Source organism: Leuciscus leuciscus (assembly GCF_965113295.1).
Source record: "Leuciscus leuciscus genome assembly, chromosome: 14".
Classification (NCBI taxonomy): domain Eukaryota; kingdom Metazoa; phylum Chordata; class Actinopteri; order Cypriniformes; family Leuciscidae; genus Leuciscus; species Leuciscus leuciscus.
The window spans coordinates 31,676,877-31,699,196 of NC_138738.1; the positions used below are offsets into that span (position 1 = coordinate 31,676,877).

The 22,320-nt window shown below is 37.6% G+C and overlaps 2 protein-coding genes across 7 annotated transcripts in view; one reads left to right on the forward strand and one right to left on the reverse strand.

Annotated features, from left to right (window-relative positions):
- Positions 1–270: 270 nt before the first annotated feature.
- Positions 271–5,764, reverse strand: cUnh21orf58 (chromosome Un C21orf58 homolog). Its single transcript, XM_082136624.1, has 10 exons — positions 5,674–5,764; positions 4,654–4,865; positions 4,440–4,497; positions 3,343–3,416; positions 2,812–2,994; positions 2,471–2,582; positions 1,521–1,657; positions 1,242–1,426; positions 581–627; positions 271–465 (listed from the first exon to the last, which is right to left on the reverse strand). Exons 2-9 carry the CDS (start codon positions 4,705–4,707, stop codon positions 582–584), a joined length of 849 nt encoding a protein of 282 aa, XP_081992750.1. The 5' UTR covers positions 4,708–4,865; positions 5,674–5,764; the 3' UTR covers positions 271–465; position 581.
- A 290-nt stretch (positions 5,765–6,054) lies between these two features.
- pcnt (pericentrin) overlaps positions 6,055–22,320 on the forward strand; it is a 57,485-nt gene continuing 41,219 nt past the window's right edge. For all 6 annotated transcript variants that reach the window (XM_082190251.1, XM_082190252.1, XM_082190254.1 and 3 more), the window contains exons 1-16: positions 6,055–6,273; positions 10,247–10,420; positions 11,779–11,973; positions 13,114–13,263; positions 13,693–13,788; positions 13,879–15,822; positions 16,019–16,207; positions 16,783–16,878; positions 16,981–17,124; positions 17,930–18,185; positions 18,290–18,369; positions 18,488–18,722; positions 20,171–20,271; positions 20,362–20,473; positions 20,674–20,920; positions 22,051–22,129. In XM_082190251.1, coding sequence (XP_082046377.1) covers positions 6,226–6,273; positions 10,247–10,420; positions 11,779–11,973; positions 13,114–13,263; positions 13,693–13,788; positions 13,879–15,822; positions 16,019–16,207; positions 16,783–16,878; positions 16,981–17,124; positions 17,930–18,185; positions 18,290–18,369; positions 18,488–18,722; positions 20,171–20,271; positions 20,362–20,473; positions 20,674–20,920; positions 22,051–22,129 — 4,146 coding nt within the window. In that variant the 5' untranslated portion in view covers positions 6,055–6,225. The remainder of the gene's footprint in view (positions 6,274–10,246; positions 10,421–11,778; positions 11,974–13,113; positions 13,264–13,692; positions 13,789–13,878; positions 15,823–16,018; positions 16,208–16,782; positions 16,879–16,980; positions 17,125–17,929; positions 18,186–18,289; positions 18,370–18,487; positions 18,723–20,170; positions 20,272–20,361; positions 20,474–20,673; positions 20,921–22,050; positions 22,130–22,320) is intronic.

Below are 22,320 nucleotides of genomic sequence, written 5' to 3' on the forward strand. Positions count from 1 at the left end.
TCATTACTTGACATGACACCCTCAGTTAGCCAGACTTATGGGGTTAATCTTTGTGTTGCGCAAGCACACTACTGCTTGCTGTATGACAACAAGTAACCCTAGTATGACTACACTGCAAAGACAGGAACTGTTCTTTTTAAAAGTGTGTTGTATGCACTGATCTATATTCATATATTCTATATAGATAAGTGGTTGTATGGCAGAACAGCCACGACAACTACATACCAGTGACAAACATTTTTATTAAACTGAGTAACACAATTGAAGCTCTTTTAAAATAACACTGTAATAATGTTTAATGAATCCATAATTTATTATAACAAAATTAAAATCACAAAAATAAATCCCTAGGAAAAACAAAATGCCAGCTGTATTGAATATTGTAAATTAAATATATGTCATTTATGTCAATGTGTTATCTGTCTCTGAAGATGAGGCAGGATCCGTCTGCACTTGGCAATTTGGCTGGAAAAAGGAAAGACGAAATAAGATATTAAACTGTCTTCTAATATCTTAGAGAGAAAAAATATATAATATAATAATACAAAATATGGAGAAAGGGGTATTATTTTATGTTTACCTCAGAGACCAAGTGGAGTCCTGGAGTTCACTGCATCAATTCCCATTCTTCAAGGCAAAATAAGTTCAAATGAGTAGCTATATTAGGCCTATATGATTCACAACCACTGACAAGTGAATGTTTTAAACCAAAAGTACCACAAAACACTCATAACTAACGATGAGGCTAATTTTAAAATTATGTAGTGATTTTTATGTTTCTGGCCAAAACATTTGTACAGTACACTCAGTATGTGAAACATCTCACTGCATTCATATATGTATGAAAAACATATGTTAACAACACCAGGTTTTGTAAATGATAAAGTTGAGTTAAGGTCCTGCAGGGGCCAGTTGCATAAACACAGTCACTAAGACTGAGTCTTAAGAACTAGTCTGACCAACTAGCAGTTAGCCAAGGAGAAATCAAGTCTTCTTTTTCTGATTCAAATTAGACCGATATGGTTTTATGTAACTGACTTTACTAACGATATGACCAGTCTTAAAGAAAAAAATTAGATGACATACTTATAAGACACGTCTATACAGTTAATGAAACCGGCCAACCAGCTTATAAAGTATAGAGACAAAACTTACAAGCAACTTTTCCCAAAGAATGTCTGATCCATTTTTAAATGTATTTTATTATTATTTATTGATACTGTTACACTGTTGACTCTTACGTGTTTAAAGGAGGCAGAGTTACAGGACCAATCACATGCTGCATTGTTGGCTGATAAGTCCCGCCTTGTCCTGCTGACATCATAGAGGGCCAAACAGAGTAGCCAATTGGAGGGAGAGGTGGTCCATGGGAGCCGTAGTGATGATGATGATGGACAGCCCCTTCTCTCACTGTTGAATGAAGTTCCTGAACAATTTCAAATTAGCATTGTAACTTAATACTACATTGTGAAATGAACACATATCAACTTTATGTATATTGAGCACTCCCTGATGGTTACCTGCCCTGAATGTGAGGCTGAGTTATGTGTGTTTCCTCCTGGGAACACGGCCATTGGTGGAAGAGCCTTCAGCATCATATTGTGCATGATGATCTGGTGCATCTGAGCATTCTGCATGAGCATCAACTCCACCATATCTGTTGTCATGAGAATAATGAAGTGAAGAACTCTCTGCCTATAGCTTAAATCTTGAACTGCTGTTTAAACTCCATTTATTTATTTAGTGTGTTATACAGACTATTGATGTTTCAGGCATGCAACTTGAAACACTACCGTTCAAAAGTCTGAGTTCAGTAAAAAAATAAATATGCTTTTCTGTTCACCAAGACTGCATTTATTTGATCACAAGTCAAAAGCAGCAATTTTGTGAAATATTATTACAATTTCAAATAAATGGTTTTGAATTATTGTTATTATAATTCAACATGTCTTATTATTAGTTGAAAATGTTTATGCTGCCTAATGACGTATTGAAAGTATGCAAGAGCTTTCTTCAGGGTTCTTTGATGAACAGAAAGTTTGAAGAAAAGCATTTATTTCAAATTGAAATCTTTTGAAACATTATAAATTGTCTTTACTGTCACATTTGACCAATTTAATGTGTCCTTGCTAAATAAAACTACTAAAAATGTTTTTAATTCTGACCCCAACATTTTTTATTTGTTAAAGAATAATCTGAAGCACAATATATTTTCTCTCTTATAAGTTGCTTTTTGTTGGGAAGTACCTGTAAGCAAGTTTAAATGTCCTGTAGTCACTATTTAACTAATATTACTTATTTACTTTTTTGCTTAGTACATTTACATGTATTAATTTAGCAGACACTTTTATCCAAAGCGACTTACAAATAAGTATACAATAACTGTTGTTATAGTATTCAATGCTATAAGGTATAGTATACGATAACTGTTGTTTTTTTCTGTATTTGATGTATCTATCTGTATATGCACCTTCTTTAATACTTCCTGATCTGTAAGGAAAGGTTTGTGGGGGAGGGATTTGTGCTATGAGAGGCTGTTGCTGTGGTAACTGCTGGATAATGGTGGCTGGCTGTTGAGGAACCTTGTGGAAGGAGAAATATAAGTTATTAGAGGATTGCCAGCAATATATCATTGTTATGGACACATATACACAAATAGTTTATATGTACTTGTATATTTTAGAACAGCTATAAAGTCATTTAAATGAACTGGAATAGTAAATGTAGATATTCGGTGCAGGATCGGGCCAGTATTAGGTGCTTGAAAGAGAATATAACAACTGGAGGATAAGAAAACATATATTTACATACAGTGTGTTGAATGATTTGAGGGGGCTGAGGGACTAGAGGAGGGAGGGGAGCAGGTGGTGCCCTTTGGTGGACATGGATGGGGGGAACAGGCTGGAGTGGCCCAAGAAGAGGTTCATAATGATATTGCCTATGAGATCCACCCCATGTGTGTGGCCTTCCCAGATCCTCCATCATATGCTGTTCCTGTTACATAAACATACCCAAATGTACACTTATATTTGTGATTTAAGTGATTAAAAGTTTCTATTTATGACACTTTGTTCAAGATGAGAGGCTTCTTACTGCAGAGCCAATGTGTGGAGCTTGACTTTCAGCTCCCCATCTCTGGATGTAATGGGTGGAGCTTGAAGGTCCAGCCACACCCTTCCCTAAGCTTACCCTATCCCTAAATCTAAATTAGGTTAAGCTCCACCCATTAGGTCCACACTACTTCAAGATTGTCTGTTTTAATCATCTTGATAAGTTTAACAGAAACTCTTCTTATAGTGTGAAGAATAATCATTTTAGTATCATTTCTGTGAAACACTATACCCTCAGTCTCTGTAGGAGGTTTCTCTTCCGTCTCAGAGCGCTGTGTAATGCATCTGCCTGACCATCATAACTCCCTGCGGCATCAGAAAACAAGGAATTAGTCATATATGTTGTATTCTGTATTTTCAACATCCTCATTTGCTTTTGTTTTTATTCCTTGATGGGTTTTATTTAGGCTTAGAAAAAACCAATGAGATACAAAACAGGCATTCTGTCTGGCAACTAGGGCTGGGCGATTTGGCCAAAAAGTATTATGATATTTTTTTCCATATCACACAATAGGCTATCTAGATTTATCACCATTAATGGGAAAGGAAATGCTTTCCACATATTTGTTAGACCTTGAGAATGAAGGTAAACAAGTAAACTAGTTTGTTCACAATTAAAGGATTGGTTCGAAGTAATTTCAACCTAGGGTCCTTTGCACACTGACCTCGAGCCAAACACACCCCAATAAGCTTTTTTTCCCTTGGTCGAACAACATTATTAAAGTTAAAGCTTATTTAGAGATAACAGCCGAATGGTTTAGTGCAGGCGCTAATGGATCCAAGGTTGTATCTCGTAAATTACCCCACTAATAATGCCCAGAAGGGTATGGGCGTCGTTACACTACATCCTTATGCATCGCTTTCTGCTAGGACTTTTACGGGCTTTTCCCAAATCACGGAGTTTGGGAAATGTTTGGCTGGAGCTCAAGGACCCTAGGTTGAAATTACTCCGAACCATCCCTTTAAACTCAGAGTAGCTACCTTTTAATTTAGGGAATCATGAAATTAATTTGATCTTTCCCTAAATTCTGTATTTTCTATTACATTTTTGAGAGGATTCTGTGGGATTCAATACAAATTGATATAGCTAAACTTCAACAATTTAATCAAGCTTTGGAAATGTAATCAAATGAACACATTACATTTTATTTTTGTCAAATAAGATGCTGCACAACAGAACCCAGTATAACTGTATAAATATAGTATACATGAATTATTCGAAAAATTCGAAAAACACAATAATGCAGTACACACACACACACACACACACACACACACACACACACACACACACACACACACACACACAAATCACTCTTATCTGTGTACTTGTGGAAAGGGCTGAACCCTCTCGTTCAATGTTGTCATTTCTCTCATTCTCCAGTCTCTAAAGAGGAACAAATAGATGATATAATAATGAAGCATCATAGTCTCTTCATAGACAATTTTAGCCTCATGATAGAAAGTTATCAACAATAAATAAAGAAAACCACGTCAGTATATATAACAGATAACTATTTATCACATGATCAAACCAACTTACCTTTTCCAGCATTTTCAATCTCAACCTTGTTATATGGTCAACCAAATCTGCCATTTTAAAAACACCTTTTAGATAAGTTTTAGTTATTGTCCATGCTTGCTGTAGAAAGATGTCCGTTGTCAAAAACAGTTCTGCTCTTTGCCAACCCTCACGTTGCTTAGTTACAGACCGAGGCTCTTGTTTACGCTATGGTAGTCCAATCTTAGACTGCTCTAAATTAAATAAATAAATAAATGTAATAACATATTACAATTGTAAACAAACTATTTCAATGTGCACTTAACCATAGAATGCATAAACAAACAAAACCTACATAAATGCATAAAGGGGGTCAAAATAACCCATTTTGAAATTAATAATAGACAATAGGTGACTATTAATAAATTAATAAAAATAATTGATGATACAAAAATGTCTTAATTTGTCCACTTTCCTTGTATATATGCATTACAAAAGATGAAATTGGTTATTTTTCAAATGCAGGTGTACTTTTTCTAAACAAACTCTAAAGTAATTTAGATATAATTGTAAAGTATATTCTAATCTAGTCTGAACCTGCACTCCACACATTCTTCACAGACCATGTGAAAATGATCTTTTCAGACAGAGGCAGATTTAAAAAAAAATGTTTTACATAAGATTCACAACTTTCAAAACATAACTTTAGGGCAGAGTTTGCACCTCTTCCTTTGTTTTTTATGTGTTTTGAGCATTTACAAATTGAAGTTAGTTGAGTTATTTATACATTTAAAATACGTTTTCTTTATAGTCTTTAATACAACATTATCAATATGTCATAATTAATAAAGATAATACATATAATAATTACATTTTTGGGGAATTAACATTTTTATACCTTTATACTCCAAATAAAAGGTAATGATGATATTTGTTCTTTTTTTTATTATTCCATATTTATAATATTATATTATCAAAGGTGTGTTTAAGTGGTTAGCATTTATAATTTATGAGACTAGGCCTTATATTATCGAGATGATATAAGAAAAAAAAAAAAAAAACTTTTGTTATGTCGTTTCCGAACTCAGCCTTTGTTACCTACTGGTTGATCTTATTTACCCGGGCTTTTACCCGCGCCTCTCATTTGTCAATCACTATGGCAAGCACATACTATCGGAAACGAGAGTACCACAACAAATTCACAACCTACAGGGATGTTGTTTCTCTCTATCATGCTCCGCGATAGGCTCTAGAAGTTGTCAATCAAGGGGTCATGCTTGCAAACGCTTTTTAATTGGCCATTCGGGCCCAATGCGTTTAAAGGAGGGCGTTTTAAACGGAGCAGGTGCATTTCTGCAACAAGAAATGTCATTGGCTGGCAAGTTCACGTCCTTTATTCTAATTGGTTCTTGCAGACTGTCAATCCGATAAGGGCGGGGATAAACATTCGCGGCCATGTTGAAAATTACACTGACAGTTACTCCTTAGGAAAATCACTCAACTCACAAAACATTGCGAAAAATTTGTTAGGAGAGTTTTACAGAAACATTTTTTTGTCTGCTTGCCGCCACTTGAGCTTTTCCTTCATTCCCATGAAACTCCTTGATCCAGGAGATGGATCAGGATGAAAGGCAGAGGAAATTAGAGGCCGGACGAGCAAAGGTACGCGCTAACATTAGCAGTAACTTTACATAGCCTAGGCTTGTTTTGAATTTGAATACTCTTTGATATTGTTTATGTCTGTAATTACATCAGCTATTACATTTAATTAAGTTTTTTCCCTTTCATTTGAGATCCACCACTTCTATTTCGCCTAGCCACAGATATCACAGTCACTCATATTGTTCTTGCTGCACAATGTCTTATTAAAAAACATTTTGTATAATCAGCCCTTATCTAGTTGTCAGCACATCAGTGCCTAACGTTAGCTGTCTCACGATCCATTGTGCTGAATATTATAGTAATATCATATTATAGTGATAATGGACAAAGTTAGGCTTAAACTCTAAACTCATTTCCTCTGAGTATAGGTTACCTTTTCATTTGCTATGGTTCTCAAATTCAGAACAATGTTCCTTTGATTTGTATTTTTACTTTATTACTTTGTTTAACCTTTATATCGTTTTGGGTATTTATTTGGAGTTTGAATTTGGGGTAAAAAAAAAAGAAAAAAAGAACAAGAAGTTTTGTATGTGAATTGTCTTGCTTTGTAGCGGAAACTTTATTTGCTTATGGTATGTTTCAAGTTGCACATAGTTATATTTGCTGTTGAATATGAGTGGAAACTGATACAGGTCTGTCTCCAGGCAGGATCAGTGCAGTTCACAGGTATCTACAGTATATATTTAGCTCGAGAGCTTTTAAGGGAACTGCGCTTTATCCGCATTGAGAGGAAAACCGAGATGAAGTGACCGATCTTTTAATTTGCTTTTAAAGGTCAAACGCTTCAAATGATGTGAACAACACGATATTGACTGAATTACTAGATGTTGAATGACACTATTCATTCCACAGAAGAATTCAACCTGTTATTTTTAAAGAGACCTGTAGGAGGCACCACACGATTAAAATATCAACACTGCAAGGATGCGTTGAAATTGTCATAATTTGCTCACCCCCATGTTGTATTTATTTTTATGTGCAACATACAAAATTTACTTTTATTTTATAGGGAAAAGTCCTCAGTCGTTTGTGTTCCACAAAAGAAATTAATTACTGATTTTGTACTATGAGGTTGAGTAATGACATAATTCACAAATATCATAATTTGAGGCAACATTTTTAGTCACAAAAGAGCTTGTGTTTCTCATTAAAAGTTTATTATTAAAATGGCGTAACCTTACTGGTTTGTCAATACTATTCAACTCATTCCAACTTCCAAACGATCAAGCATTTTCATCCACTCATCCAGCTAGATAATATCCCTGTAGTAACTTAATTTTGCACAATTCACAACCAACTTGAATACATGCAATTCAAATTATTTAGTGATTGGTGTATAAGTTTACACGTTCATAATCAATGTAAGATGCCCTATCAGAGGTGAGTGCTGCATTGTCAAGCATATCATCTGGCCTGAATCTCTCTTGCATTGGCTTTGGGTCATTGGATCCATACTGTTAAAGGGATAGTTCACCCAAAATTGAACATTTTGTCATCATCTACTCGCCGCTTGTGTTGTTCCAAACCTGTGTGAGTTTCTTTCTTCTGTTGAATACAAAAGAAAATATTTTAAAGAATGTTGTTGGTATTGGTAACCAGACAGTTTATGGCACACATTAACTTCCATAGCAGGAAAAAACTATTATGGAAGTCAGTGGTTGCTGTCTTGTTGGTTACCAACATTCTTTAAAATATCATTGTTAGTGCTCAATAGAAGAAGGAAACTCATACAGGTTGGAACAACTCAAGGGATAGTAAGTAATGACAAAATGTAGATTATTATTATTATTATAATTTTTTTGGGTGAACTTTCCCTTTAAGCATTTAATTTAATTTGTAACTTTAGCCTCATGAAAGGCATGAATGTTCAAGTATTTATCAGTTGGTTATGGAATGTGTCTAGACGTGTGTTTTTAGATTAATTTAGCTCAAAGATTAACCTGTTGCAGAGTGGCTTGCTGCTTACCATGGCATTTGTTAAAAAAATAAAAAACATAGGTTTTTATTCAGTCAAAATACTTACTGTTGGTTAACGAGTTAATGATGAGCATCCCTGCTTACAAGCGAGCAAATTAGGACAAAAGTATTGTGATCTCAATTTATTCAGAATCATGCAGCTCTAGTGTGAATGTAATGCAGGCTGAGACACTGTAAATGTCCAACTCAATTCGAATCAATTCACATTTATTTGTATAGCGCTTTTCACAATACATATCGTTTCAAAGCAGCTTTACAGAAAATGCATGTCTGCGTTACAATTTAGAGTAATCTGTTATCGGAGGTGTCTGTTCAACGAAAAGACTTTGTTCAATTTGTACCCTGGACATGGGTTGGAGGCTTGGAGCTCTTAAATTTGAACTCAAAGTGCACCAAATTGATACCATTTAACTTTAAAATATACATTTTCTTATGGGGGACCAGACCCAAACTCCATTTTAATGTATGTTACAGAGAGTGGCCTGAATATTGCATGTAAGCTGCTGTTCCAGAAACTGTGACTTGTCGTCCCCTAGGCTTCAGATCAACATCTTATGTGATTTGACATTCAGTGGGCGAAAGACAAAACGGATTTCCTACATGTTTATGAAAGCAGGTCAAAAGTAATCCAGCTGAATACCCAGTTCGTTGGATTTTTTTCAGGTGTATTCATACTAGGGCTGCACGATTTGGGAAAACGTCATATTGCGACTATTGAGGTCAATATTGCGATATGCGATATAATAAATGGTTTCATGAGTCAACTTGCTTGGTTCTCAAGTAAAATGCACACACAGATTAGAGATAATTCTGAAATGTGTATTTCTCAACGCAAACTAGCAACAACTAAATGCACAGGGTTTTCAAATTAAAATAATATTTTTTACAAAATGAAATAGTGACTTGCATTACTGCAAACTTGTTATTGTCTCAATAGTACAATAGTATAAAATAAATGTCATATTAACCTGTGCCCTTACTCTCTAACAGGTAGGACATACAGAAATTGAACAAAGTTATCAAACAGTCTGCACGGCATAAATTAAAAATTAAATATAGACTCTTTCTTATAGTATAATATCAACTATAATATCTAATCTTTATTAAAGCGTTAACGTTGACAGCCCAAATTTATTTATTCCATAAAATCGCAGCATTTTGCGTCATATAATCGCATAGGCTTGACATCGTGATTGTGAAATGATTAATCTTTCAGCACTAATTCATACTCAGATCTGGGTTAGAGGTTTAGTCCAGAGGGTACTAGGTCCAAGTTAGGTCATAGTATGTGCATTTATGTGAATGGGTTGCGTGCATTCGCTCCTCCCCTTTCTTTTCCTTTTTCATTTGTTTCTCATTGGGTTCTGCAGAGAACATCTCTTCACTTGGTGGTCTTTAGTTCTCATAGTTGCAGACTTTCACAGGAATCATAAGGCGTTCTTGTTTGTTTGGTTGATGGATTGCTGTCATGTGACTCATTTAAAAGCCTTAGGGGTTGTGCTGGTGTTTGTTCACAGAAGCACCATTGTAATATTTGGTCCAGCAGGGCTCATGTCAGCTTGCTTTAATCTGGAATAAGCTTCTTAAGGCAGCTGTGAGTAATGTTTCTTGCAGAATTGTGCGTATTTCAGGCGTCACCACATTTCCATGCTTGAGGATCAGGGATTCTCCCAAAAAGGAAGAGGATGATGGTTTTAGAAGATGAAGAACCCATCATTTTTCCTGCCTTAAGAAATACCATCTATTTGGATACTGAATTTTTCTAAAACCTGTTTTTCTTGCTGTTGTCTTTCATATTATGAACTAAATCATCCCTTAAGAGGAATTTGCCTTATTTTGTTTGGTCTAATTAAGAGACATCAGTCATGCAGGAGATGCATTCATTTGACCTTTGACATGGCTCATATTTCAAGCCCAGCAAAATGCTGCTTCTATGTTCTTGCTATCTCATCCTGATGTACGTTTCCCTCTACCTGTCCCTCAACCTCTGGCGCAGCTTGCTCACTTTAGACAGCGCCGGGCGAAAAGCGACAGTTCGAGCACGCAGAAAAAGACGGCGAAGAGGAAGGGCCCGACTGTCCAGACGAATGCCTGTTCCGTGCAAGAGCGCCACCTAGAGGAGCCACAGACAGACGCTTGTCATGGAGAGATCAGCAAGGAATACTCAGAGGTTTGCTCTTAGTTTAAGTGTTTCTTAAATTGGCAAAATTGTCCTGTTTCTTTGTTACAGCTGACAAATTATTAAATATACGAGCACAAAATGGCAATAAAAAAAGTTTGCGACTTTGTGACATCAGTCAGATGCAGCCACACATCAGTCACAGTAATGCAATTAAGAGAAACCATTATGTTTTAAACAAGATTCCTTATCTTAAAATTCTCTCTCTCTCTCTCTCTCTCTCTCTCTCTCTCTCTCTCTCTCTCTCTCTCTCTCTCTCTCTCTCTCTATCTATATATATATATATATATATATATATATATATATATATATATATATATATATATATATACACATACACATACACAGTACAAGCCAAAAGTTTGGACACATTACTATTTTTAATGTTTTTGAAAGAAGTTTCTTCTGCTCATCAAGCCTGCATTTATTTGATCAAAAATACAGGAAAAAAAGTAATATTGTGATATATTATTACAATTTAAAATAATTGGTTTTCAATTTATTATACCCTAAATTATCATTTATTTCTGTGATGCAAAGCTGAATTTTCAGGATCATTACTCCAGTCTATCACATGATCCTTTAGAAATCATTCTAATAGGATGATTCATTATCAAAGTTGGAAACAGTTCTGCTGCTTAATATTTTTTCATGACCTGTGATACTTTTTTAGGATACTTTGATGAATAAAAACTTTAAAAAAAAAAAGAATAAAAAAAAAAGCAAATGTTTTAAAAATAGAAATCTTTTGTAACAATAATATACACTACTGGTCAGTAATTTGGGGTCAGTAATTTTTATTCTTCCTTTTTTGGAAATAAATCAATACTTTTATTCAGCAAGGATGTGTTAAATTGATAAAAAGTGATAGTAAAGAAGATTTATATTATTAGAAAATATTTTTTTATTTTGAATAAATGCAGTTCTTTTTAACCTTTTATTCATCAAATATATTAGGCAGCAGAACTGTTTCCAACACTAAATAAATAAATACATGCATGCATACATACATACATACATATATATATAAAATGTATAGAAGGTTGTAGAAAATATGGCACTAAAATTTTATAAAATATATCTAGGCATTGGGGGGAAAATAATGATTACGAAAATTTAAGAAATGGGTCAGTTGATGCTTTCATTTAATTGAAATTAATGCCTAGTCTGCTTGACAATATTAATGTTAAGCCTTTCACTGTTCATTCTATTTTCAAGTCTATAGAAGGTATAATTGTTCTCCCTCCCCATCTGACAAAAAGTAGGTCAGTTAGCATAACATGGCTGGGGGGAATGTAGTCATGGTAACTCAAACTGTGGAAAATATGCATGTTTGTCTAAACATTTAGGCGTCACTCAGACCTGACGGCAAAGAAAGCAGTGTTCCAGATGTTCATCAGTGCAGCAGAGAGGCCGATGAAACCAATGCCCAGGAACAGAGCTCCTCATCTGGGTCTCTGGCAGAGTCAGAGCCGCCCGATCAGGAAGAGGGCGAACTTGCAGAAATGGTTATAGTTCCACATACTGGCAAAGAACAATTGAAGGTAAACCTTTATGGAACACACAAGACAGTCCAATACACTTGAAGTTATGTTTTCCAATGCATTTATTCACGTCTGGTAGTGTTGTCACGATACTGGAATTTTTTTTAATTTCAAAACGATACTATATAGATATTTGATCACGTTTTCGATACCACGGTCAAAACTGCCATGTAGATATTTTTATCATTTTTTGATAATTTGGGTAGTTTTGTTGCAATAGCTTTCACACAGCAAAAGAATGCTTTATTTGAAACTTTAAACTAAATTTACACAAAAGACAAGTTAAAAGGTCAGTAGAACTGATAAATAAATTTCAAATGATAGCGCTAATAAATACAATAGAATAAAAATACAAATGAAATAAACATGGCTTTAAGTTTTTCAGGTGATTAACAGTAGTGTTCATGTAAGAAATACTACAGAAATTAAAGTAATTTTTACAATGAAGATAATAGTGTTATTTTACATTAAATGCAGATTAATGCTTACAACAACCTTTGCAACCTACACACACCTTTGCAATAGAATGGCCTTTGGCTAGTAAATTTTTTTTTAGTGTACTCGCTAAACGTTTTTCTTTTTTTTGTCAAGCTAATCCCAACTGTGTGAGGACTATTAACACTCTTTTCTCAGATATTGTTGTGTTGAATAGCTCACTTGAAATCTGAAGGAAGATTTCAGTGTGGTGTACAGCCATTATCCTGAAATTGAAATTAGAAAGTCTCTTCAAACTGGGTTATCTGCCCATTTGACTGGACTAATTCATGGTTATGAATACATCTAGTAACCTGAGGCAGAGTACTGCTTTCTGGAGCATAGTGTTTACCATATTTGATTTGCTTGCATTTCTGATGGTGTAGAGGGAAAGAAAGAACCAATTAGATTTCATGGATGAGGTTAAACGTATCCACATTACGGGTGTTCATTGCATTCATGGATTTAAGGGTTATGATTACTTGCTCCAATCACGTCTTTACTTACTCTTCCTGAGGAAGCCTAGATTTTTAGGTGCCAAAAAGTGTTTGTGCTTAATCTGTAAAATGTAACTTATTGTTTGGTGGAGTCCAATTTAGAAATAATATGGTTTTGGAACTTTTTACAGAAGCTTTAAAAATACTGTTTTTAAAATTCTTCACACAGCAATTACAGGCTGCAGTTGAGAAACGGAATGAGATCATATCACAGCTTAGTAAGAACCTGCAGGTGGCGCTGCAGAGCAGAGACCAGGTGCAATTGGAGGCACAGGAGCTCTCGGGTCAGATTCAGGCACTACAACAGCAGCTACAGCAGGTAAACTTCATGCATTAAATAAAAAACATCCATTAGTGTATCTCACTCCTGCACTGATTATTCAAATACACCCAATACAATTTTTTGAGTGCTTTAAGTGATTTTGTCAGATTTGTACGCCTAAAATGTGTATGTTTGGGGTTGGAAAGAACCAAATAGAGACATGCTAGTTTCTTTTTGGCATAAAAAAAGAAGATAATTAGTGGTGACTTTGCATTGACTTTGACTTTTCGTGACTTTCTGACAATGCATCTAATCCCTTGAATATTGATGGTCTAATATGACTGTTTGGTCTCATTAATGTCTAAATGAACAAAACCCATAAGTTATTTGTCCCCATTGTGCAACAAATCATTTCTTTTTTTTTTCTTCACAATAAAACGCAACAGTAAAGGAGGCTAAACAAATAAAATGTAATACTCTTTTCAGGCTAAAGAATATCTACGTAGCAAAAGTCAAGGGTGTGTGGATCCGACCCAGACTGCTCCGAATCAGCTGCATGAACAGTTGGAGGAGTCACAACAGGTCAGGCCACCTGTATCTTTTTAACAGTTAAGCTTGTCAATGAAGCAAAATATGCATTTTTATTAGTAACAAAATTCATTTGTTTTATAGGTGACTAAGGAGCAACAGTGCCTCTTGGCCCAAAAAGAAGCTGAGATCACAGACCTGCAACAGAAATTGTGTCTCATGGAAAAATCCCTCTCTCAGCTTCAACATGCCTTTACCCAGAGAAGTGCTGATCAATCAGATCTAAGGCTTGACCAACATGGTGGTTTAGATTTATCCAATGTGAGCCCTCTGCTCCCAGAGAACAGTCCTGACTCAAACTCTGAAACTTTACTGCAAAGCCTTAGAGCTCAGCTAGAGGAAGAGTGTAAGAACAGCCAGCGAGCTCAAGAACAAATAGAAGCGTTTCAGAAGAGGGTACAGAGTCTGGAAGATGAGAAGACCCAGATGGAAGCTCATCTGGCTGCGTTTGTTGAAACACAAGCCCAGGAAGCCCAGCATTATAAAGCAGAGAAAGACGAACTGAACCAAGAAATGGCCAGATTAGATAACCTTGTCAAGGAGCTTCAAAATCGTCTTCACGAAGAGGAGGAGACAGGGCACCATATGCGTTCCAAATATGAAGCTGATATTTCCAATTATGATCTCAGGCTTCAAACTCTGGAGGAGGAAAGGGAGTTGAATGTAGCCCAGCTTACCGAAGCTCACCAGGCTGCATTTAGGCGCCTGCAGGAGGAGCACTCTGACGAGATCCATCGCATCAAGGAGCTTCTGGACCAGGCCCAAAGTCAACAGTCTGATTCTCATCAAAACGTTTCCAAAGACAATGGTGCAGATGTACCCTGGAACATAATATCCAAAGAGCACTACAGTGAGGAGACAGTCATTGAGTGTACTGTGAGAGACAACTATAGTTTTGATGTCTCTACAGGGGGTTTCCAGGATGTTTTGATGGAGCGATACTTGGCTTCTGAAGCGCCTCAAGAAAGTTCATTACTTGAAGGGAGTCTGGAGGAACGTAGCCTGATTGAGAACTCTGAGACGTCCAGGTTTGAGCTTGACAGTGAGGTCATATTTCATGCTTCAGATTACCTTAATGTCACATCTGATGGTGATAAGTCAGAGCCAGGACTGCCCGTAGTTTCTGCCATTGATGCGCACCAACCTGATGAAATGTCCTTCAATGATGCCCAGTGGCAGACCTCAACCTCAGCCATTGAAGAGCTGAATGAGAGTGCAGGCACTGTGGACTTGGCTAAAGAGCTTCTGTTCCAGCAGTGCCAAGACCTTTCAGAGCAGTTAGAGGATCGGGAACGGCAACTCGAGGTTCTTCAAGAAGAGGTTCGGCGCTCTGCAGAAGAGGTCGAGGAGGCGCGGGAGCGTTGGAGCAAAGCTTCGGAGGAACTTGAGGAAGCTAAGTGGGAACTGGAGATTGAACGTGAGAAAAGAATTCAGTACGAGGAAGTTATCAGCCAGAAAATGAATGAAGACAACCTCAAGAACATACTGAGTGACCTGCAGGTTCAAGGCAATGAAAGGATAATGCCACATAACATTGATTCTAATAAGACCTCAATCCCTTTGTCAACAGAGGTAAAGGAACTAAGGGAAGAAAATGCTCAATTGGTGCTACAGCTCAAACTTCAGCAGCAGCTAGTAAAGGATGTCCATGACCAGAAAGCAGCTGGTGACCCTGTAAGTAGTGAGTTTTCCTCTTTGCAAGCTCAGAGAGATGAATTTCAACTTCAGCTGGAGCAACAAAGGGAAAAACACCAAGCTACTTCAGTGCTGCTTGGTCAAAGGACGTTACAGCTGGATCAAGCTGATAGAGAGCTTCAGCAGCTCAAAGCTGAAGTAGAGGAGAAAGCTGGAAGGTTACAGGACTTGGAGGAAGAGAAGACCGACCTTGAGTCTAAACTATTGTGCCTTAAAGAGAACCTCACCAACATGGAAGAGGAGAAAGCTACCCTGGAAAGACGTCTTGATGTTTTGGAGGACCAAGCAAAGAGCATGGAGAAGGTTCTAGAATCAGAATTGAAGAACTTTGAGGTTTGAATATTAATTGCTCCTTTTTTTTTTCTTTTTTTTTTTTTGCTCTTATATATAATGTAAAAGTTGAGTAATAAGAAAGAACAAATGTATACATTTATGTGCCCTTTGTTTTTTCAGAATGTGGAAAACCTGAAATATATTATTTATTTGACATGAATGTGATCCTCCAAGTAACTTGTACCTTTATTTTTAGCACCAACTTGAATCAAAGGATACAGAGCTCAAGGAAGTAAGGGAAGCACAAGAGAAGGCAGAAGAGGAATACATGGAAAAGGAGAGTGCCTTAATGAAAGAACTAATCTCAGTCAAACAGAATCTAGAGGAAAGACAGAAACAACATGAGGAGGAGCAGAGAATCCTGGAAGAGAAACACCAGAAAGAGGTGAGTGAAGGTTGTGACAGTCACTGGGGAGAATTTCCATTTAAAAAAAAGTAAGTAAAAAAGCACTTATCATTAGGAGACAAGAAAATTGCACACTCAAGCCTTTTTGGTCACTCCCCCTAACCTTAAAAAAATTCTGCCCCCACACACCTCGGACTACCAAAAAATTTCACGAACAATTATGAAAATGTAAATCATTATTTTTAGCAACCTGCAATGAAAAACACCTGCAATTGTTTCACTTTGTGTTGCATTTAAAAATGTATAAAAAATATAGAATAATAGATCAGGACTTTTCTATTCACACAATTCCGTCCGCTGAAGAGGTGCTGTTCTACGGCAAGGATCTTCTATATAGGGCTTGTTCAGATGGTGCGAAGCCAATGGTCTGAAGAAGAAAGATTCAGAGGGATTGCCGTTTGGAGCGGCTTATAAAGGCAGAGAGCCAGCTGCCATTCACGCACTCAAATGCCTTTGCCATGGCTGTTTTCTTTTTTTTTGTGTGGATCCCCCTGCATTTGCATCAAATGCTGTACATCCATAACCATTGATCTCTTATCTTTCCCTACCTCCAGGTTAAATACTTGAATGTTCGATTTGAGCGGGAACTTTCTGAGCAAAGTGCTCATCTGGAAGATGAGCAGAAAAGACAGACCAGCTTGATCAAACAGGTTAAACAACTTACTATTTACCTATTTATTCTAGCCATGTGTATATCACCCATTCATACGAGACCTGTCCCTTGAAGCATTTTGTCAACTCTGCTGTACTAGGTCTATGAACGGGAGCATGAGAGGGAGTTGACGCAGCTGGCAGCCCAACAGAGTGAGGAAATTGCCAGATTTAAAGATGAGCTTGTCAGGGATCTTCAAGATGGGCTGGAGGCTGCACACCAGGCTGAGCTACACCAAACACAAGTACCTTTTTGTTTTTGATCTCATTTGATTTTAAATTGCGGGGGATGTTTTGGAATATAAGGCCTGACATGCTGCAATTTGTTCAAAAGCTTGGGGTCAGTAAGATATATTTTTAATAAATAAATACTTTTATTCATCAAGTGTGCATGAATTTGATCAAGTCATGGTAAAGATACTTTTAATGATGGTTTTCACAAAAATATTAAGCAGAACTGTTTGTTGATAACAAGAAATTTTTCTTGAGTATCAAATCAGCATATTAGAATAATTTATGTAGGATCATGTGACTCTGAAGACTTGTGTTATGGCTGAAGAGTTGACTGAAGAGTTATGGCTGCTGAAAATTCTACTTTGCCATCAGAGGAATAAATTCAATTTTAAAATTAAGTTATTTTAAGTTGAAGTATTTCACTGTTTTTACTGTATTTTTTATTGTAAACAAATGCAGCCTTGGTGAGCATAAGAGACTTTTCAAAAACTTGAAAAATCTTACCAACCCCAACCTTTATGAACAATGGTGTGTATTTTTTAATGGTATATGGAATGGAATTCAATTCAGTATGCAGCTACTTAAATAAGTCTTCCATGTAAACATGTAAGTGTAAAAAAAGAAAAGCTGTAAATGCCTTTTTCTTGGCCAGTTGCCTACTGCTCTTCATGAGCTCTTCATTCAGCATGAGCACAGGAATTCAACAGCTGCCTATTTGTACAGAATTTTTAATAGCAGTACAGCAGTGTGCTATTCTAAACATACTCATTCCCTCAATTCCACTCATCAGCTAAAATGTTGGTTGATTTTAATCAGAGCAAGCACAACCTGGAGCTTGAAGCCTTGCGTCTCAGCTTGACCAACTTGCACACAGCCCAGTTGGAGCTTTCTCAAACCAACATGCAGAAAGATAAGGAGGTTGCCCTCAGCGAGCTGCAGACCATGTTACGAGAGAAATGGGCTCAGGAGAGCGCCATGCTTCAGACGCGCCAACAGTTTGAGCTGGAAAGAGTTCGGGAGCAGAACCGAGAGCAGGAGCAACGAAACCAGCGACTGTACCAACAAGAGATTGGTGAGGGTTTGCCCTGTAGTTTCATTCAAAGTTTATTCTTTTTAGTGTTACTCTAGTACTGTGAAGTATATGTGTGTGAGTGTATTTGTTCATTCACTGTATAGATAATCTGAATCAGGAGTGGGAGAGGAGAGTTTTGGAAGAGAAAAGCTCTGTGGAACAGTTGCAGGGCTGTAAACTGGAGGTGAACTTTTTCTTTTTTAATGCGCTGATATCTTGACCCACTGAAATATTGTTGCTTGCCTAGAATTAAGTGTGAAACAGGCCTGTGTAGTGCAATTTTATTTTTATTTTCACTGCAGGATCTAAAAGCCAAGTTGCTATCGGAGGCTGAAGAAGCAAAAACTGAACTCCAGAGTCGATTAAATGATGCCCATCATAAACTGAGTGAGACCCAGAAGGCCCTCACTGAGGCTGAAGCAGCTCTGTCTGAGACGCAGTGTAGGCTAGAAGAACTGCAGCGTTCCACAGATCAAGACATCAAGAATCAGGAGAAAGAGCTCAACCAGGCCTTGACTGACAGAGATGCTGCTGCTTGTGAGTGTCTTTTAAACCCCTGTATAAACTAAGGGTGTACTCACACTAGCCAGTTTGAACCGTGCCCGAGTGCGTTTGACCACCAAAGCGCGGTTCGTTTGACTAGTGTGAGTGCTCCGAACCGTGCCCGGGCGTGGCTCGATTAGCCGGCCCTGGGCCCGCTTGGAAGAGGTGGGCCAGAGCACGGTTCAGTTGGACTCGGGCGCGGTTCGCATGCAGTGTGAGCGCTAACCGTTCTGGAGCACGGAACAGGACGCGTGACGTAACGGTTTTGCGACGGGAACTGTAGTCCGTAATCAAAGCTGCAAAGTCCTTGCTGCACTTCAGCTGGTACCTTGCAAACCTCCTCATACGAGCAGCACGATTACGTGAAAATTTTCGTGCCACAAAGGCGATAGATCTGTTTAACAACAGGCTGTGAGAGGGCTGTGGACCACCGTGGACCAAACGACTCAAAATTATCCACAAAGTAAACAGAGCGATGGACTCCATTGTGTTCAGTGAGAGCGCCGCTCTTCCTGTTTATCCCGAAACCGTCGCACCATAATGACGTAAGCGTGCTCCGGCACGAATGCTGAAACCCTATGTGAGTGCAGGCCAGAGGGGGAGTGGGGAGGGGGGACAATCGTACTCGGGGCCCGGTTCATGGCAACCGTGCCTAGTGTGAGTACACCCTAAGCCATATTGGCAGTAATCTGTTTACTTGACCAGTTTAAGGTATTTTGTTTACTTGCACAGTATTTTCACACCTGGCTCACTTGGAGCATTGGTTTCAGAACCTGGCACATTTTCTTGCTTAGTTTGGTTTTAGGCATATAGGAAGGAACACAGAAATCCGAGGTCCAATTTATTACAGGTCCGAGATTTTCAAATGAGCCCGAAACAAACTCTGGAGCGGGTCGATTGTGGTGAAAAACGCAATGCAACCCAACAGGCCAACAAACCAACAGTATAAAAATTCATAATGGGAAATGCGTTACGCAAAGAGCAGCAGTGTCAGATTTTGGGAGTGAAAACATTAGAGTGCCTCTTCATGTTAAAATAAGTAAATTCTCGAAACCGGAGCATTGCAAGAATGCTGTCATGAAGAAGCTTTGATTTCCACTCTATGCAATTACATTAGTTTGAACGGGAATGAAGGCTTGTATACATTTGTATGTATATATATGTATGTGTGTGTGTGTAATGACATCTACAAATAAAGCCACAGTGTCATCTATCAAGATGGATAGAGCAGAACCTCAGAAAATAAACGTGTGCACTCTGACCAATGAGAAGACTAAAATGTGACTTGCATAAATGGCATGCTTTGAAATGTTGTGCCTTGTGAAGTGAACCAAACCAATAAGAAAATACAACTTTGTAACAATTCGAGTCCCTGTTTCAGATCAAACCTAACTGTTCTGAAGGTCTGAGAATGCCCTAAGTTCCCATTCTTTCTTCTGCAGGTGCAGTTGAGGAGTTGATTGCATGTCACAAGGCAGCACTGCAGGAGAAACAGGAACATGTCAGAGCCTTGGAACAGAGAGAAAAAGAGCTGACGCAAGAGGTACCATACAAATCGTGCATTTATTGCAACATAATTGCAATGCAAATGTTTTCTTTTCGTTTTGTACTGAAGCAAACATGTTTGTGAAAGGTTGACCGTCTGCAGTCAGAAAGGGAGGAACTGAAGGCCAGTTCAGAACAGGAGATCTCAAACCTCTGGTCCCAGCTGGAGTGCATGAGAACCAACAGACAGGAGCTCGGAGGCACGCTGGGCTATTTCTCTTTGAGACAATTTCCTCTTTTGAATATCACTATAGGCTTCAGCTGCTGTATTGTTTTACTCATTTATTATTTATAATAGAACATTTTTATTTTCTTCTGAACTGATGTTTGTGTTTTCAGCCAAGTTACTACTATTCAGTGCTTGCGTGAATTACAAGGAATTGTAATTTTGTCTCTGTAGAGCTGAAAGAGCAGCTGTTAGCACGCTCATCGCGGGTTGATGACATTGAACGACTGAAACAAGAATTCGCTCAGCAGAGGCAGGAAATCAAAGAACTGAATGAGACAGAGCTGGAAAACCTCCGCACATATTTCGAGCGTAGACTTCAGGTCACAGAAGAGAGTCATCGGGAAGAAATCGCACTCCTGCAGCTGCGCCTCGTAGAGGGAGCTCTTGAGGACTCTGTTCTTCAGACTGGAGATGCAAGGTTTGCTTGGATTTCTACATTTTAATATTGATTCTGTAATTTTAAATCTTGGCTTAAAGGTGCTGTATGTAACTCTTTCACTCTACTAAAGCATACAAATACAATAATATGTTTGCAGATATTTAGGAAACATGCTAAGTTCACATACTCTTTTTCTCTGAAAAACACTTCTACAGCCAGTTATTTTACTTTGAAATGTGCGCGTTGCCAATTTGCCAATTTTCATTGTCCATTGCGCTCGTTCATGTTGCGTGTGCTCAAACCGGCAACCTGCGTGAGCCGCGTCGAGTCTGAGGTGCAGGTGGCGGGAGAAACGACGATCTCCGATATTTTGGATGCAGTACCTATTTCGACCACTAGTTGTCATTCTTACATACTGCACCTTTAAGCTTACATTTACATTTTATCATACAATTGGAAACTATAGGCACCATTTACACCTGATACACCTGGTATGGTCACCTGAGATTGTTGTCTGTATCAAGTGTAAACATGCTAAGCAATGTACAAATGGGGAGTAATACAATACCAGGGATTCATTACCAGGGGTGCCCAATCTAGGGCATACAGGCCAAAGTTGGGTCTTTGTTTTGGCCCAACATGCCATTTCACAAGAGTGGGGAAAAAGGTGGAAAAGTGCCATTTAAAGGGTTAGTTCACCCAAAAATGAAAATTGTCATTAATTACTCGCCCTCATGTCGTTCTAAACCCGTAAGACGTTTGTTAATCTTCGGAACACGAAGAACTTTTTGATGAAATCTGAGAGCTTCTATCCCTCCATTAACAGCTATGCAACTACCACTTTGAGGCTTCAAAAAGGTCATAAAGATGTCATATAACTAATCCCTATGAATTGAGGGGTATAGTCCAATTTTTTTTTTTAAGAGACCCTGTCGCTTTAAATGATGAACAGATTGAATTTAGGCTTTAATGTAGAGAGAGTGAATTCAATTAAAACCTCTATCATTTTTATATTGGATATAATGAAATATTTGATGCACTAATTCTTGCAGAACAAATAAACAAATCATGTGTACGCACATACACTCACAACAACATTTTACATACAAAATAATGAAACTACATGAAAGGACATAACACAGGGTGACAAAATATATTGTGTTTTGTAGTTTTCTCTCCGAAGGCAAGAGTGAAGATGACAGGAGTGAAGCTATGGCGGAGATCACAAGACAACTGGAGAAACACAAGGTGAATTGTTGTAGTTGGTTTTGTTTGAGTTTCAGTGATTATAAACTTGAAATCAAATTTAACCTAGATTTACTTTCTGTTTGTGTTGTGCATATTCACATTATTTTTAAGAAAAATTCTCTTTCTAATCTTTCATCATCAAAACACAGAAACTAGCTCCATTTGAATTCACTACCATTGACCAATTTATT

Coding starts and splice junctions, on each gene's coding strand:
- cUnh21orf58 (XM_082136624.1), bottom strand. CDS start 4,707: ATGGCAGATTTGGTTGACCATATAACAAGGTTGAGATTGAAAATGCTG. Junction 2,583..2,811: donor CTCAAATCATTCAACACACT/GTATGTAAATAT, acceptor TCCTTCCACAAG/GTTCCTCAACAGCCAGCCAC. Junction 1,658..2,470: donor ATCAGGAAGTATTAAAGAAG/GTGCATATACAG, acceptor TCATGACAACAG/ATATGGTGGAGTTGATGCTC.